The sequence below is a fragment of the Aphis gossypii genome, chromosome 1, assembly GCF_020184175.1.
Source record: "Aphis gossypii isolate Hap1 chromosome 1, ASM2018417v2, whole genome shotgun sequence".
Classification (NCBI taxonomy): domain Eukaryota; kingdom Metazoa; phylum Arthropoda; class Insecta; order Hemiptera; family Aphididae; genus Aphis; species Aphis gossypii.
This window is the reverse complement of record NC_065530.1, coordinates 67,308,502-67,326,850: the sequence shown is the minus strand read 5'-3', so window position 1 is coordinate 67,326,850 and position 18,349 is coordinate 67,308,502. Positions and strand designations below refer to the sequence as shown.

Here is an 18,349-nt window from a genome sequence, read left to right as displayed (position 1 = left end):
CGCGTAAATATTAACTATCATTGTATTTATAATAAAGTACCTATACAATTTTTATGTATTTTTAGCAGATTTATTATTGTATTTTTAAATTTTCTATATTAGCTATATATTAGTTTCGAATGACGTCAACGCGCCCGTTCCCACGTGTTTGAACGGATCAATAATGTTCGAACTTTCAAAGCTTCTCGCTAGGGTTCACTACATGCATCAGTCCTGTTTCCATACGGAACTTTTCACTCACAATCATTTAAATATAATATGTAGGTATATGAAAAAATAAATTAAACTGCATTATATGCAAAAATCCTTCAACCATGTTTGAGGGTATTGTTGCATCGTTACTGAACAGATACTTGGGCAAGTATATAGAAGACTTGGACTTAGAAAACTTAAATGTAGGCATATTCGGAGGGAATGTTTTTCTATCAAATTTGAAGTTAAAAACTGAAGCTTTGGTAAGGATAATTTACATTTATTGATAGGTATTTAAATAAAAAATATTATGATCGTTTTTGATTTTAGTATGAGTTTGGACTACCTATAGAAGTGAAAGCTGGATCAATAGGAAAATTCAATGTGAACATACCATGGAATGGACTTTCAAGCCAACCAGTAGTTATAAAAATCGAAGTATTTAATTATAATTTAAGTATAAATTCATACTTTTACCAATTAATTATATTTAAATTATCTAATTTTAGGAAATATTCATAGTCGCTGGGCAAGTTATCGATAGAGAATGGGATACTGAATTGGAAAAACGTTTAGCAAGAGCTGCAAAAAAACGAATTTTAGAAAGTATAGATAATTTATCAATATTTGGAAATGGTTAGTATGCGTATCAAATTAAGACTCTAATAATTAGAAATAGATAAATAATATTTTATAATTTTGAAAAATTTAATTTTATCAATATATATATATATATATTATATATAAATAATTAGGTTCGATAGAAAATGGCGGATTTCTTGAAACTCTTATAACAACTGTTATGAATAATTTGCAAATATATATCAGAGGTGTTCATATTCGATTTGAAGATTCAGTGACTAATAAAGATTCACCAAGAGCTCTAGGCCTATGTATACAATCAATTTCACTAGAAACAACCAACAGGTTATAAATTACCTACTTTCATTATATTTTATTGAAAAATATAAACTTAATGATTTGATTTAAAAGTTACTATTTTTTAATTTCAGTAAATGGAAGCCAATTTTATCACAGCAACATGGGCAGACTTCTGTGTATCAAATCGTCAAAATTGATTCTGCTTCGTTTTATTGTAATACGATGTGTTCAACTTTATTGTATACTAATAAAACTATGGTATCAGATTGGCAAGATATAATGCGATCAGGACTTAAAAACTTTAACATGAATGAAGAACCTTTGGAATTTAGTGAGTATTTCATATTCATAGTCACTAGATACCTATGATATTTGCATATTTAATTATCTTCATTAATTTTTGTTTGAGCAGTATTGAAACCAGTCGTTTTAAAAATAAAAATTATTGTCAACAAGTCAAACGAAGTCAGAGTTCCTAAATTACTGGTTGATTTTGTTCTTCAAGATGCAGCTTTACAAATGTCTAGGAAGCAATTTGTAGCACTGATGGAAACCGCAGAGTTTATGAAATTAGCAGAGATTAATAGGTTAATTAATTTATAATACATAAATTTAAAATATGAAATAGGTACTTATCAAATTTATAATTTGATTACTTAGCTATTTATTTCAACAATTCTTTTAGAAATTATAATTCATTAAGTCTAAATGCAGTAGGTAATATAATAATATATATCTATTTGAATTAAACAGACGTAGGCCCAATTGATCAAATAAATATACATAGGTAAATTAAATATAGTTAGTTATATCGAACAAAAATAGTAGTATGTGTAATAGAATAATGTATTAAAATAAGTACCTAATAATAAAGATGATGGTAAGCAGATAATCTAACAATGTATATTATGGAATAAAATATAATGTATTTACAATCTATAAAGTGAATACATTATATTTATAGTAAATAAAAAATGTGTTATAAGTTTTAGTAGATTATAGATTATAAACTGAAAACATCATAATTTTATTTAATTTAATTGGTTTCTCATATCTACTATAGGTTATATCGGGATGTTCGCCCTAATACTGACCTAAAAGATAATAAAAGTTTGTGGATCTACGCTTATAAATGTGTTGTACGACAAAGAGTTACATTACTGTGGAACAAAATTAAAAAGCATAGGTAAATATTCATTTAAATAAATGAATAATTAAAATAAAATTATATTTTTATAAATATACCTAAATAATTTATTAATGTGTGTTTCAGGAAAAATTATAAAAGTTACATCAATGTGTTTAAAAAAGTTCTTTTAAATCCAAATGATACTGAATTAAAAATAGATTTGCAAATGCTAGAAGATGAATTGGATATTTTCAATTTAGTTTTAGCAAGAGAACATGCTAAAATTGAGGTTAGATATTAAATTGTATTTACAAGAAGTTGTATTAAATGTACTTTAAATAGCTTTGTGAAGAGAATCCAGAAAGTGTTACTATTCAAGAATCTCAGCCAAAATGGTGGGGTCCAATTAATGCTAAGCCCAGGTATCGTCTATGTTTAACATCTGATAAATCTAAAACATTTTGGAATTTACTTAGTCAATCAGAAAAAGATCGGCTTAATGATCTATTGTATAAAACTGGGGGATCAGAAACTCCTAAACATGATAAACCTAAACAATACATAGGTATGTAGGTACATTATAATTATTATTTATTATTTTGTATAATAATATAAATTAATTTGTTTAGAACACAAGATAAATTTAACTATAGCTAACTGTTTAGTTAGTTTAATTAGTGGCTCTAATGAATTAATGGTAATCACAATTGGCCATTTAATGAGTAGTCTTGAAACTAGACCATCTGCTAAAGCATATAAAATATCAATGAGAATTGAGAGTATAAATGTTGAAGCTTCTGTTGAGTATAGTCTGGTTCCAATAATTGATACATGTGCAATGAGAGGTAAATATTTTGTAATTAAATTTAAAATATATTATTATATGTGTGCATTTACTAGGAAATTCATCAAAATATTTTTTGAGTATTGACTTTGAAAAAAATCCACTCAATTCAGAAGCAGATTATGGATTGAATATTACATCAGAATCAATGGAAGTTATTTATCATGAAGTAGGTTTTTAATTAAAAGTGTATTATTTTTATAAAAATTGTCTAAATTTTTATTTATTTTATAGTTTGCCATATCTGCATTACTTAGCTTCTTTTACTATAATCAAAAAATAAACATTGAATCTGCTATTGAAAAATGTTCTCAGATAATTTCTAAAAAATGTGTTAAACTATTTAATTCAAACAGACCGGAATCCAAGTTTAGAAAAATTCTATTGAACATTGATCTTCAATTACCATATGTTGTAATTCCAGAATTTGGCTCCATTCAAAAGTATGTAATATTTTAATTTAAAATTTGAAATTAATTATACTTATTTTTAATGATACTGTATTCTATGGTAGGGGTGAAAATATAATGGTGATTGATTTTGGTGGATTTAAAATCAAAAGCGACTTACAACCAGAAACCATTTGTTTAGACGACGTCACACAAATGGAAATGGAAGAAAAATTATATGATCGATACCATATTGATATTGATGGGTTTCAATTAATATTTTGTAATTCAGGTTAATATTTTTATTTAATTAGGTATCTACAAACAAAGGTTTACTACAAACCTTTTAGTAAAGTACATAATTTTAAAACTCATATGTTAATAATTATACTTTTAAATGTTTTACATATTATGATTAAGTTATTAAAATCAGGTTACAGTGAGACCTCTTTATAGTGGAGAGCCATGAGCAATTAAAAAATGTCCACTATAGGGAGACACTATAGAGAATCAGTTATACATATACATTGAAGTATTAATTTATTATTTATTACATACATATTTAATATGTATGTATTAAAAAGTGGATATAAAAATGTTTGATGTTTATGTAAAATTAAAAAAATTTGTCATCTTTTTTTGTGTAAATTTTTTTTGATCTTCACAATAAATTTGCAAATTGTCTATCATTGATAATGTGATATTATCTTCTTTATTTTTAAAATATGTTTTAAAATTATTTATGGTTTTTTAAAATTCTTCAAACGTTGGATTGTATATTAACTTGTATTACATAAATAAATATAGTATGGTTATTACTTAAACATTTTCGATATGTACATGTAGATATTGTGTCCATTTATGAGAACTATTAGGAGTGTCTACTACTATCTACTACTAAGAGATTATAACTCTTATTATGTGTATACATTTTTGCCGGGGAATTTAAAAGTGCCTACTACTGAGAAGGGTACACTATTGATGGGTGTCCATTAATAGAGGTTTCACTGTATATTAATATGAGTGTGTATATGTATTGTAATTTTTAGAAAACGATTGGAGAAGTTTAAAAAATCAAATGGATTCATCATTACACCTTTTGGGAAAGACTGTTACACAAATTGTCATATCTAATAGCATAAGACCAGAATACAAACAATTAGCAAAAAGAAAAATTAATATATCTGTACAAAGTGTAAGGTTCAACTTATCTGATCAAAAAGTTAACTCCATCTTAGACTTCATTGAAAATACACCAATACCTACAAACCATGTTTCTTCAGCAACATTAAAAAAACGTTATAGTGATGATGATGAAGTTTATGCATTAGACATGGTTAGTGATCTAAATATCTAATTAAACATTGCAATAGTACTATATTATATTCATCAAATAAACTTATTGTTCAATTTAACATATTGATTAATAAAGAATTATGTTTAAAAAAAAATTAATCTGATTATACAGATAAATTTGCATCAAAATACAGACGAATTACAAGAATTGAAATCTACATTGGCATTGTATCAAAAATTTAAAGGCATTAGTACTAGATCAACTGAGGAAAGAGCTGAAGTAAAAAAAGCATTTAAGGCTGTAGACAAAAGGCAAGTAATAAAAATATCATGCAAATTAAACATTTTTTTACTAAACAGTAGTTTATTAAGACATTAAGTTATGATTTTTACTTAATCTTTTATAAAAGAATAGGTGTTCAATGATCATACATATGGCTAGTAGGTATATAGATAAATGTAATATAAATTATATATGTATAAATGTATAATAATATGTAATAGTAATATTATAACACATTCCTAATAATAATATACCTACTTGAAATTTATTAGATTGACTATATATTTAATTTTATTACTGAGAGTTATATGAATTTGAAATTATTCAAAAATCACATAGCTCAGTATGAAATAAAAAATATGAAAAAAAAAACTCTTTTTATAAGTACAGATTATATTTTCTATTACAAATTTGATAATATATTTATTTTGTCTAACATTAATTTTAAATAAAATATAATCTGTAGTAAGAATTAAGCATCCGATATGTAGGTTTACTATGTTATGCATGTGCAAGACAGACATAAAGTCCTCTTAATCCACTCTTTAGTTTATTGTATTTTAATACTTCATTGATTTTTAAAAAATTTGATTCAATATTTATAAATATAAAATATAATTTAATGGCATGTAGATAAAAATTGAATAACTTAATTACTGATTTTTATTTTTTTACATCAGAATTGTTTTTATTATGAATGAATAGGTAATTAAAATTGATTATTATTTTTATAGAAGTATTGTGTCATCAGAAATTAGTGATGAAGAGTTCGCTGAACTTTGGGCCCGTACAGTTGATTTACCAGGCTTTGATGACAATGTGTCTCCAAATAATACTATAACATCTCTTTTTAGATGTGTCATGGGAGAAGTAGATATTTTAAAATTAAAATGTTGAATCCTTTTTTTATATTTTCTTTTTTTTAGATTTCTATTAATTTTCATTATTCAAACGATAAAATAGAAAATTCTTTTTTGAATTTGACATTTAAACGTTTTTGTTGTGATTTGGCAATTATGGAGTATGGACCAGCTGTACAAATGTCAATCGGATCAATTATTTTATCTGATTTACAACATGTTTGCAAAAGTGGTGAATTTGTTCAATTATTTTCAATAACATCCAATTGTTTAGTACAAGAATCTATTAATTTACTTTACAGAAAAGTATTAAAGGTTTTTTTTATGTATAATTCTTTTAGGTATAAAATCCTACAATTGAATACATTTATTTTTAGGTAAAAGCTGATTGTCCTGATTTCAAAAGTCATTTCCACAGTGTAGAAAAATCTCTTGTATTAGATTTAAATCAATTATCATTTGTGTTTCATAGGACTGCATTTATAACATTTTACAAATATTTACAACATATTACACAAAAGTGAGTTTTTTCAATTTCTGCAAATAATAATATTAACTTTTTAGATCTTATTTTAAAAATACATCTTCTTTAGATTTTACAACAGACGTATTTTTTCTTCTTTAACAACTGAAAATATTCAAAATTATGTAAACAATTGTTTTTCTAACCATGATCCACCTGTACCGCAAGGAGCAACAAAGTTTAGTTATTCTGCTAGAATTTCAAATTGTAATATACTAATTTGTGATACTGGATTAGAATTTTTGGATGTTAAGGTAAATTTTTTTTAAGGTGAGTTCCTAAACAGCTATATAATATTTATTAACGTACATTTTTACATTAGATTGGTGGCTTAGAAAGTGATTGCACATTTAAAGCAAATGATCGGATGGTATTTAGATTTTATGTGATGAATATGAGCATTGATGATTTATCCGAAATTACTTTGTATCCTAAGGTAAAATTTAATTTCAATAAATTAAAAACTATTCAAATTTATAAATAAAATGTTTTATAGATATTATATACAGATGAAGATAAGTTTATGGAATTCAAATATGTGCGGCATAATCCCAGACTTTACAAAACAAACATTGAAGCACAGAAAGATGATGTAAAATCAGATGGAACTATTAAGTTGTACATAGGACAAGTACATATAACAGTTTTATGCAGTATTTTATTAGATTTTCAAGTATGTATTCGATAAATAATTACTATTAAATATTAATATATGTACCAATTTTAGCCTTAATAATTTTATTTTAAATTTATAGTATTTCATGGAACCTATTATTTCTGAAGAGCTTGTTGATTTTGGCCGACGTTTACGTAAAGTTTTATTCCCGTTTACTCCAGATTTTCGAAATGGATGGAAGAGTAAAATACATCTGTCAATATGTTTACATTTACCTATAATATTATTTCCTCAGAACTGTACTTCTCCTAATGTTATTTTATGTAGCTTAGGAGATCTTACAGTGGAAAACTTTTTTAAAGAGCAATTAAAAAAAGAATATGACAATTTAGATATTGTTGATAATATTTTAGTTAATTGGGATGCAATTAATGTATCTAGAGCTATTATGACATTAGATGGAACAATTATTACTCAGGTACTTCAATAGATAATTAAATATTATAAATATAAAATAATTATAGAATAAAAGAATCAATTTTATTTTTGTTGTAGGAACCAATGGTAGAACCTTTTGGAATCCGTTTGAACATTAAAAGAAATACTACAAGCAAACTTTTGTATTGGATGAATGGAGGAATTGATAATGTTTTAATTAATCTGGGACAGAAAGATTTTGCAACATTTTTACAAGTTTGGGCAGACAATTTTGAGTATGGTCATTGCATTGATGAAATATTCCATATGATGATGCCACACATTTCTGGGATTTTGGAAGATCAAGATTTAAAAAAAATACAAGTGTTTTTCAACCATGAAACTTCTATTCATGAAATTGATTTTAAATTTTCTATAGACAGTGTCCAAATTGCACTTTTTGCAAATTCAGATGAAGTAATTAATATACAATACATTAATTTATTTTAATAATAAATTAATAAATAATTTTACTATTTTAAAATTAAAACTGTTTCAGATATTAAGTTCTCCAATTAGAGATATAAATCACTCATTATGTAGATTTGATTTGGATGAAATAAATATAAAGATAGATATGTTTTCAGACGATAGAATTGTTTTAAATACTACAGTACAAAGATGTTTGTTAGAAGACACCAGGAGACATAATAAATCTGAAAAAATGTCAGTAATTTTTTAATGATATAAATTTATTAATAATTTAATAGTATAAATAGTATAATAATATTTAAAACTTTTCAATAATTATTAAGCTTATTTTTAGGATATTTGAACCTATTGGTCCATCGGATTCATCTAATGAAGTACATATATCTGTATCAACTCCACCATTATTTGATTTGTCCTTTGAAAAGACATATTCAGGTGATAGAACGATTCATATTCATTTGGATAAAACAAGATTGAATGTTTCTGTTCCATTTGTTATGGAATTAACACAATTTGTATTTGACTCTTTACCAATCAATAGAAAAAATACTGATGGAATTTTGGTATCTCCAATGGTTAATATAGATGGTCATAGAAAATACCGAGACGAAAAGCCATCAGTAGACAAAAAACAATTGAATATTGAAAAACAATCAGGTAAAATTATAGTAAATTATTCTATTATAAATTGAGTTTTACTAAATAATGAAATAATGAATAATTTTATTTCTATTTAGCTTTAACTATATCTGTTCGTTTTGGTCGTCCTGAAATAGCATTATTACTACCTGGAATAGAAGAATTAGATATTCGAGATCAAGTACTTTTATGTCGAACAGAGTTTCTTTTAGATTATAGTCGTCATCCAGGACATGAAGAGCGACTTGTTTGTTCATTATCAAATTTTCATATTTTAGCAGCATCAAAAAAACGAAGAGCTGAGAAGATGGTATGTATATTTTATATTATTATGGTATTAAAATGTTATTAATATATTATTGATATGTGTTATTTATATTTTTGAAATACATAGGTTTTGCACCCATGTGACATTGAGTTTTCAAGAACTTTAAAATCAGGAGACCATGATACAATTGAAATTTTAATTCGTTTTAGTCCACTAAATGTACATTTGTCAACTAGTACAGTTCATATTATTCTTAATGTATGAATTTATTTTTCAATATTTTAATACTGTTTAAAATACTGTTTAAAAACAAAATAGTTAATATAAGTAATGTTTTGTTTTAAAGGTCATTGAATTTATTGAATTAAATTATGATGATCATTTTGATTTTGGTGGATCACCTTATTGGGAATTTAAAAATGATGATTTATGGACTCCAAAGTCCATAGTACCTAATGGTTATATGGTACCTAACAAGTCGGTATCTAAAAGAACATTATTTTCATTTTTCCAATCAAAGTTTTCTGATACTATGGATGTGAAATCAGAAAATCTCGAACTCTATATACAAGATATAAATGTATCTTTAGAAATAGAAGAACTAGATTTAGAAGACATTCCTATGATCATGTTAAAATCATCATTAAAGGTTCAAGTAAAAGATTGGTCAGATCAGTTTCATTTAAACGGTATGTATATCAAAGTTTTGAGGGATATATCTTATTATGTTTTGTTATGTTATTACCTATGTTATCTATTCTAGGGATTTTAAATTTAAAATCTTCATACTATAATTGTAATTTGAGTGTTTGGGAACCGTTTATTGAGCCTTGGAATATTACATTGAAAGTATGTAACCAGCAATAATAGACAAAATTATTATTAAACATGCTAAGATATGTTTTATAATTTATAGGGTTTCTTGGGAAAGTTCAATTTAAAACAGATTGATTTGGGTGAAATGATACAATCATCTCATCAATCAATTGTGGAAGGTGAGAGTGAAAGTTCAGATGATGAAAGTGAAGCTGAAATGAAATTTATTAGAAAAACAGTGAAGTCAAGGGGTAATTAGTATAGACAGTATAGTGTTAATTCTTAAATAACTACTATATACAAGAACCTAAAATGATTTTTATTTATAATTTAAAAAATAAATATATTATGTATAGAAACTTCACTTGAAAAATGGTACTCCGATGATTCAGATTCAGACCAAGACACTGGAGTTATGGATAAATTAGCTAAAGCTGTTACACATTTAATTTCTGAGTATGTTAAACAATCTATATAATATTTTAAAACATATGAAATTTAATTTATATATTTTTTCAGTGAATTTAGTGATGATGACTTAACAAATTCAGATTCTAGTGACGAAAGTGTAGTTGATCATGATTCCAGAAATATTATTCAAGAAAGGATTTTAAAAAAAAAAATTAGTAATTTTTAAAGAAATAATTTATTATAATTAAATTGAGTTCATTTTGGTATTCTTTTTTTTAAAGGTGAATCTAGTGATTCAGGTTTAGAACATGATTCTGAAGAATTAGAAACATCAACATATTTAATTATTGAAACAGAAAGGCTTGAAGTATCTTTTACTCCAGCTAATATATCTGTTATTGACACGCTAATAAAATCATTGTATAATCCAAAAACTGATGATTGTGATTCAACTGAAAGTTTTGTTCTTGTTAATGACTTAGCAGTGAGATCTATTATTATGTTATATCAAAAAACTGAGGTAAATAATAATATATACTTAATTATATATGTATGATAATTAAAATAAAATAATTAAACAAATGAAAAATAAGATTGAAATGATAAATGTTAATAATAATTATGTTATACCTGTATTTTTGATTTCATAATATAAATAGTTGCTATTTAATTAATTATTTTCATTATAAACTACCTATTAAAACTTAACCATCATTATTTATTTTAATTATTTAAAATTTGTTTAATAGAGGCACATTATAGAAGACTTCATGTTTTGTCATTACAATTTGAATTTTATTTTTTTTTTAATTGGAAATAATCTAAATAGGTAATGATTGAAAAAAACTTATGATAAAATATAATACACTTATTGAAAAACAATAGAATTTAATAATTATAAATTTTTTTCACCTTATTATTATTAGCAAGTTTATCAAATAATTTAATTGCATGTTTCAGTTGGATAAATTATTTGAGTTTTAGTTTATACAATTTTGCTAATCCAGGTATTTATATTTCAGAAAGGATTAGAAAAAATCTTAGAAGCAATTGATGGATCTAGAACATCTTCAATATCAAGACAAAGGTTAGCTAAAAATAATATAAAGTTATGACTGAAATTATTTTTTTAAATATATAATATAATTGCATAATATTTAATAAATATTATTGTGTACATATGGATTATTAATTTATAAATGATAATAATATAAAATTATTTCAATTTAAAGAATTTGAAATTCTAATAGTTAATTCAATTATATTTTTTATTTTTTAGTATGTCTAATGATTGTACATTTGTAAATAATTTAACACAAAAACAGAATTATGATAACATTGATGACAATTCTAGTGAAATGATGTACAAGAAAATTACTGATTATCAACTCAACATAAAAGTTGAAGGTAAAAATTAATTTATTATTTAAAAAAAAAAGTATATGTTTAAAAAAAATAAAAATGTACAGGTTTTGATGATTTGATTGTGGTTTGTCCTAAACGTACGTGTAATAAACTACATGCTCTTTCTCCAATAAAAAATGACACACGATATTGGATTATGTTATCTGTAGTGTCAAAAAAGCTGAGCCACATAATAACAATTAGATCACCTCTCATGGTATACAATTATATTGATAATTTAATTTAATAACTTTATAATGACTGATGTATGTTTTAGTTGAAAAATGATACATCTTATCCTTTGATGATTCATTATAACCACACAGAAGCAACAGATACTTTTGAAATGGATTCAGGAGTTGTAGAAGAGTCTGACAATCCCTTTGAATCAATATGTACTTTGGCAATTCTTGAAGCTGGATCAGTTTTTAACGTACCAATAGCTTTAGCATATCATTCAAAACTGTTCTTATCTCCTGCTAATTTGCAGTAAGTTATAGTATATAACCATAAATATATAAAATGTATACAATGAATAAGCCTGTATTTATTAAATAATATTTTGTTGGAACAATTTTTTTAGGAATTATCTTGTTAGTGATAGTGGTGTTTGGTGGCCAGATTTGTCAGTAGATACCAGTTGTGCAAAAGAATTAGTATGTGCCACATCTAAAGCTGATGATCAACCAAATTTTTCTGTTCGGGTTAGAACATGACATTTATTACTTTTGTTGTTATTGTTTGTTGATTATTGTTACATAATATTATTTATATTTAGGTTGTTTGTGAAGAAGGGGAGCCAGTATTTAACCGTGCTTCAAGATCAGTTCCGAATTATACACTAAGAGTAGTTCCACCAGTAGTTATACATAATTTTCTCCCGTTTGCTATAGAATTTAGTTTCCCAAATTTCAAGCACCATATTGAAGCTTCCGAGAAAATTGATGTTTATATGTTAAATATTACACATAAGGTTTTAAAAACTGATTTAATTGTACCGTCATATCTTGGTATATCATGGTCCGGAAGCTTTAGTTTAAGAAAAGATATGAACGAAAAAACTGTTAACATGAGTACTGAACATGATACAGATGGTGGTAATAAACATTTAAAAATCGCAATAAAAATTACCAATGAAGATTCTTGTCGTATTTTTATACATTCGCCATATTGGATTGTAAATAAGACAGGATTACCATTACAATTAAGGGTAAATTAAAATTTATCTATACTGATGTTTGAGTGTGACATGTGGATTAATACTGTTTTATATTTCAGGGTTCACGATCAGATATTGTGTATGAATCACACACTGAAGAACCAATTTTGTTTTCATACAAAAGCTTAAAAAAAAGATACATTAAACTTAGGGCATATCATTCAAATTGGTCTTCGGCATTTTCAATGGATACAGTATACTGTCCCGGACTTGTAATTTGTAAAGATAAAGAACGACAGAAAAAATATAGAATTTTAATGAAGCCAGTTTTATCTCACTTATGTCCTCACTTAACAACAATTGTTACATTTTTACCAAATTTCTCTGTAGTAAATTGTTCTAGCAGAAGTTTACGGTTCATGGAGGATAATCAAGAAGCAGATTTATGGACAGACATTTTACAAGGACAGGTATTACCAAAGTAAATTTGCAAAATAAATAACCTTAACAATAATATTATTGTATTATTGAAGACATTACCATTTTGGCCTGAAACTGATTCAATGAGAATGTTTGTTAAATTTCGTGATAGCAAATCTGGATCACAACATTTTTCAATTACAAAAGAACAACAGACCGTTCTTAGAATGGATAAAGGAGTAAAAATAATAACATTAATAATATAATAATAATAATAAAGTTATAACTTGATTTAATAAAATAATTTTTTTTCTTTAGCGAGCTCTTGTAGTTAAAATAACAGGTGGTGGTGAAAATCCGTTTTTAATAAGTTTTCACAAATTCCGTCAAAATGATGCTCCAGTAAGAGTTGACAATATGTGTGATGAAATTATTCTAAAAGTTCATCAAAAAAATTTGGGTCAAGTATGTGTATATTTTTTCTTTAAAGTTATTACATTAAATAAATAATAAACTATTTTCTTAATAATATTAAGGTAACATTATTAAGACCTAATCAATCTATATTATATACTTGGGATGATCCTACTGAAGAACGTGTTCTTTACTGGAATGTGTATAGTAACAAATCTAAAGGTTTTGTAGCAAAATATGAAAAAGAAGGATTTGGACAAGAAATAATAAGTTTCTGTCAAATCAAACCACCTGAAACTTCTAATAACAACTTAAATTTAATGAAATTTATTATAAATCAACCTCTCGAACCGACTGATACAAGCGATACTGAAAATTCAGATTCTGATGAGCAACATTCTAAAGTAAAACATTTTGATTAAATATTGTGGTTTTTTTTTTAAATATTTAAATATTCCGATTGGTTAATAATTTGATTTAGTTAACTAAGACCAAGAAAGCTAAGGTTGTGGTTTACTGGGTTAGTTATATTGACGTCTCAGGTCAAAGAGTATTGCTATTTACTCAAGACGAAAAAGCAGCATCAGCAGCGCGTAAAAATATTGAAAATAATAAATCTAGTATTGACATAATTGTATCCATGAAAGGATTGGGATTATCTCTGGTATGATATGCTTAATATTTTAAGTAATTGTTTAGTTGTTTTTTTCATAAGTTTTATGTTTCAGAGTACTTCTCATGGTGTCCACACGGAGGAAATTGCCTATGTTAGTTTAACAGATTCAGCTTCTGAATGGATGGTGAGAGTAGGAAATGTTTGGAAACCTTTTACAGTTGAACTCGCATGTTGGTTAGAAGATATGTGGAAAAATGACAATAAAAAAGCACATTTAAAAGATTATATCCATGTAAGAAAAATATTTACAATATTTCAAACTTCCAACACACATTTTAAACACCTAATTATATTAAAAAGGTGGATTTTGATAAAATGCAAATGATAAAACCGTTCTTTGGCCAACTAAGTCGTTCGTATAATCCTGCCGCACGGGGCCGATGTAAAATGACTTCAAAAACGACTACTATGTCCTTAAAAATTCATAGAATACAAGTATGAATAGAATTAATTTATATTTAAATTGAATGTTTTCAAAATAAAATATACTATGTAGTGTGTTTATAAAACTATTAATATTTATAAATAAAAAAAAAGAACAATTAATAATTATTTTATTAAATTTGAAATGAACATACATTATTATAATTCTATAGTTGGACAATCAGTTATCGGACTGTACATTTAAAACTGCATTGTATCAAACTTCTGCGTGTAAGACATCTTGTGAGAAATCATTTTTGGAAATAGCATATAACAAAACATCAGTTTCTAATAATTTAGATGTTTATAAGTATGTACAACTTTTATTATTTCTAATTAATTACAGAAGTAAAATATTAATTACATTTTTAAAATTATTTAAGATATTTTAATATAAATCTTCAAGATTTTACTGTACAACTTGATAGAACATTTGTGGTTAGTATGCATAAAACTTTATCACCATTTTTGGCAATTTTTGATCGTCCATTAGATGCAAGATTTAGACAAGACGTAAGTTCACTTCATGCACCTAATATACCACCGGTAAGAATAAAGGGCATTTAATTTGTAAACATTATTTTAGGTACTTACATATTATCTGGATTATCTGTATAAATTAAAGACTTATTAGATTATTAATGATTTTGCACATTTTTTCTTTCAAAAATTCATTGTCAATAGTCAACTTTGTTTGAGAGAAAAATATAATCGAAAATTATGAATAAGAATTTTACGTAGGTAATGATATAATGGTTATAAAATTAAATTTTTATTATTGTTGTATCATTCAATTATTATTTAATTAATAATTATTATGATTTGTCTATTAGACATTTTTTTGTTTTTAATAATTTAATTTAATTGATTTGTTTCTCATTAACGGAATTTTGTTGCCAATTTGTGATATCAATTTAAAGAAAATAATAATAGTTATATTATTGTCGATTCTATATGTAGCTAATATAAATTGTGTTAGTATATTTTTATTTACTTTTAAAATTATGCTAAATAATGGTTATTCTAAATAATACTTAAAATACTATGCTAGTTCAAATAATTCTTTATTGATATCGGTAGTCTGGATAATATGTAATTAGTTTTTTTTTATGATATTGTTAACGAAATCAACGAATATATTTTAGGGGAGAAAATCAGGAAAGGTGTTTGTCGAATACTTTTATTGTTCTCCATTTAATGTACAATTAAGTTTTTCGGCTAAAGTACCCGAACTCAGCTCGCTGAAGAGCTCTAATAGTTTTGCAACAGATGCTCTTTTGTATATACTCGATGGCCATTCGAACCGTTTAAGTGATATAAAAGCCGTAAATCTCAAGTATGATTTGGTAATTGTTTGTTGTAAATTATATTAATACTCCGTTTAATTATTTTAGTGTGAATAGCTTATCACGAAAAGGACTTTATAAAGACTCATTTAACTCAATGTTTAGTTATGGATTGAAATATTATGCACGGCAGTTATTAAAACAATGCCATGTTTCTATTTTCAATTTGGACGTATTGGAAAACATTTACGAATCTGATGAGATTCAAATTGAAAAACTAAATTTGGATGTAAGCAGAATATTATTCATTATTTAACACTTCACACCAATTATTGTATTATTATATTTTTACAGGAACACTTAGGGCCTTTTATGTGTGAAGTACAAGAAGGTTCATTTACATCTATTGAAAGTGAAGAAAAATGGAATTTTGAGGAACCATTGCCGGAACGAATGATTTCTGCCCACAAAGGAACAGAAATGTCTGTTTTGTTATCTATGTCTGGTGCAATACAAAGACCTCATATTGGTGAGTTGAATTCATATTATTTACATAGATTACATTATGATAATTCATTTAACATGAAATATCAAGGTGGAGAGGACGATAGTGCTGCAGAATCATTCTTTAGAGGTCCCGGTCGGAACTTACTGGCAGTCCTGTCAAAATCAAACGTTTCCGACAAGGTGTCAATGGCTTATGATGGAGTTAAAAGGTATTATAAACTAAATTATTTGCGAACTTATTGAGAAAATACATTGTGTGATTTTAGAATTATTGAATCGGGAGAAGAGGTTGTGATGCGAGCACGAATTCCGAGATACGTCAATCCAATGGTTTGTAGTGTAAATAATTATTATTTAAATATTTAAAAAATAAAATAAATGTTTTAGGGAATGAAAAGCTATTCTATGTATGAAGCTGTTGGTCTACATTTGTTTAAAATGTTGAGTCGCTCTCTATCAAATGATGGTTATTGGGCACACGTGAGTTTCCTCCCAGAGGGGAAAAAAGTCTTACTTATAACATTAAGGTGCGTACAATTTAATATTAATTTTTTTTTTATTAATTTAAACATTATTTTAGACGAGTAATTTTAGTTGAAAAATACCGCACTAAAGGACCATGGGAAATTGAATGGAGTATTTATATTGATAACATTATAGATGTACCAACAATTGAAGAAAATAAATTAATATTCAAAGTTCGGCAAGTAAGTGACAAAGAGTACATTATTTTTTTAAATAATAATTTTAGTGATTAAAACACTTATTATTTATTATTATATTTTTTTGTTATAGGATGAACATCATTCGAGTTATTTTTTCCGCGGAGATGAAAAATGTATTGAATACAACGATAAAACAACATTGAAATGGATCAAGAATAAAATTCAACAAGTTATGGTTTTAGGATATGAGGATAAACCTCTCAATTCTTAAATAATAATACTAATAATAATAATCAAAACATATAGATAAATTATATTAGAATATAGTTTAGAATAATTTCTTAGATACATAAAACGATTTAATAATATTAAAGTTTATCGTTGTTGATTAATAACAATATAGGTATGAATAATCCTAAGTAGTATACTTCTATTGTTTTTAAAATACACTTGGTTAAAAAGTATAATAAAACATTAAAACTATAATCACACATACTTATACTTTGATACCTATGTTTTTTTTAAAAAAACCGATGCTAGTCAAACCTTAATCATGTATGTGTGTAATTTACCCACCTAAACTTGATGAACTTTATGTACGGGTTTAATATATTTATCCTATTTATTTTGTATTAAAGACTAAAGCATTGATGAAAAACCATACTAACCATACCTATCTGTATTCTATATCTTATGATTTAAAAGCTAAAAATTACTTTAAATGATATAATTTATTTCCAAATGGTTGTTTTTACTTGATTCAAAAATAAATATATTATAATAATATATATTATTATATAACATACCCATTATATAAAATAAATTATAAAGTATTCTTCTCTACTTGGTAACATTGTTTATTCCTTAATCTAGTACTTTTTATTAAAATGTAGCGATGTAAATGTTTTTAATGATTTTCAATGCATTGATTTGTGTTTGATTATTTTTTGTTGGTAATATTAAATAACCTTGTCCAACGCATGTATTCCACCAACGTGGTACTTGGGCTTATTAAATTTAATTACAATAGTTAACGTAAATCAGAGCACACATTAAACCGAAAATTCATGGACATTGAACGGTTTCGAACTGTTCACACATCCCAACACCTGTATCGTATCTATTATGTGCCCGTTGTAGCTGACAGTAGATAGCACACGTATTCAATAGCGAACTCAATGACGGCGTTTAATATAGGCAATTTCACTACTCCGATGTCTTGCATCGTATTTGCACGTGTAAGTGATAATATTATATAAATAATATTACTATGTAATTACATACAACTACTACTCGTATAATAATATCACAGGTAATGTATTTTTAACTGAATAACTT

The 18,349-nt window shown here is 25.6% G+C and overlaps 1 protein-coding gene across 2 annotated transcripts; it reads left to right on the top strand.

Annotated features, from left to right (window-relative positions):
* Window positions 1-200: 200 nt before the first annotated feature.
* LOC114125046 (intermembrane lipid transfer protein VPS13A-like) lies at window positions 201-17,854 on the top strand. Of its 2 annotated transcripts, none has more exons than XM_027988521.2 (56): window positions 201-455; window positions 523-630; window positions 702-828; window positions 948-1,119; window positions 1,206-1,405; window positions 1,487-1,661; window positions 2,138-2,260; window positions 2,348-2,492; window positions 2,546-2,768; window positions 2,833-3,048; window positions 3,104-3,216; window positions 3,282-3,490; window positions 3,562-3,728; window positions 4,486-4,772; window positions 4,905-5,044; window positions 5,750-5,885; window positions 5,942-6,181; window positions 6,253-6,395; window positions 6,469-6,652; window positions 6,721-6,834; window positions 6,895-7,071; window positions 7,154-7,492; window positions 7,570-7,908; window positions 7,991-8,157; window positions 8,258-8,580; window positions 8,661-8,872; window positions 8,957-9,088; window positions 9,177-9,519; window positions 9,594-9,679; window positions 9,747-9,897; window positions 10,003-10,102; window positions 10,166-10,272; window positions 10,339-10,577; window positions 11,080-11,144; window positions 11,337-11,464; window positions 11,527-11,678; window positions 11,739-11,950; window positions 12,045-12,165; window positions 12,240-12,671; window positions 12,740-13,090; window positions 13,154-13,279; window positions 13,359-13,505; window positions 13,577-13,858; window positions 13,936-14,118; window positions 14,183-14,362; window positions 14,431-14,565; window positions 14,727-14,863; window positions 14,937-15,099; window positions 15,699-15,889; window positions 15,948-16,128; window positions 16,194-16,368; window positions 16,435-16,555; window positions 16,613-16,676; window positions 16,734-16,873; window positions 16,927-17,053; window positions 17,142-17,854. In XM_027988521.2, exons 1-56 carry the CDS (start codon window positions 315-317, stop codon window positions 17,280-17,282), a joined length of 10,032 nt encoding a protein of 3,343 aa, XP_027844322.2. In that variant the 5' UTR covers window positions 201-314; the 3' UTR covers window positions 17,283-17,854. The 2 variants fall into 2 exon arrangements, with proteins under 2 accessions (XP_027844322.2, XP_050060092.1); XM_050204135.1 differs by having other exon boundaries at window positions 5,942-6,190.
* Window positions 17,855-18,349: the final 495 nt, after the last annotated feature.

What these genes read in the sequence shown, in the direction of transcription:
- LOC114125046 (XM_050204135.1), top strand. Translation starts at nt 315, where the DNA reads ATGTTTGAGGGTATTGTTGCATCGTTACTGAACAGATACTTGGGCAAG. An exon ending in GTATTTTATTAGATTTTCAA is followed by an intron (nt 7,072 to 7,153) that starts GTATGTATTCGA and finishes TTAAATTTATAG; the next exon opens with TATTTCATGGAACCTATTAT. An exon ending in ATGGAACAATTATTACTCAG is followed by an intron (nt 7,493 to 7,569) that starts GTACTTCAATAG and finishes TTTTTGTTGTAG; the next exon opens with GAACCAATGGTAGAACCTTT.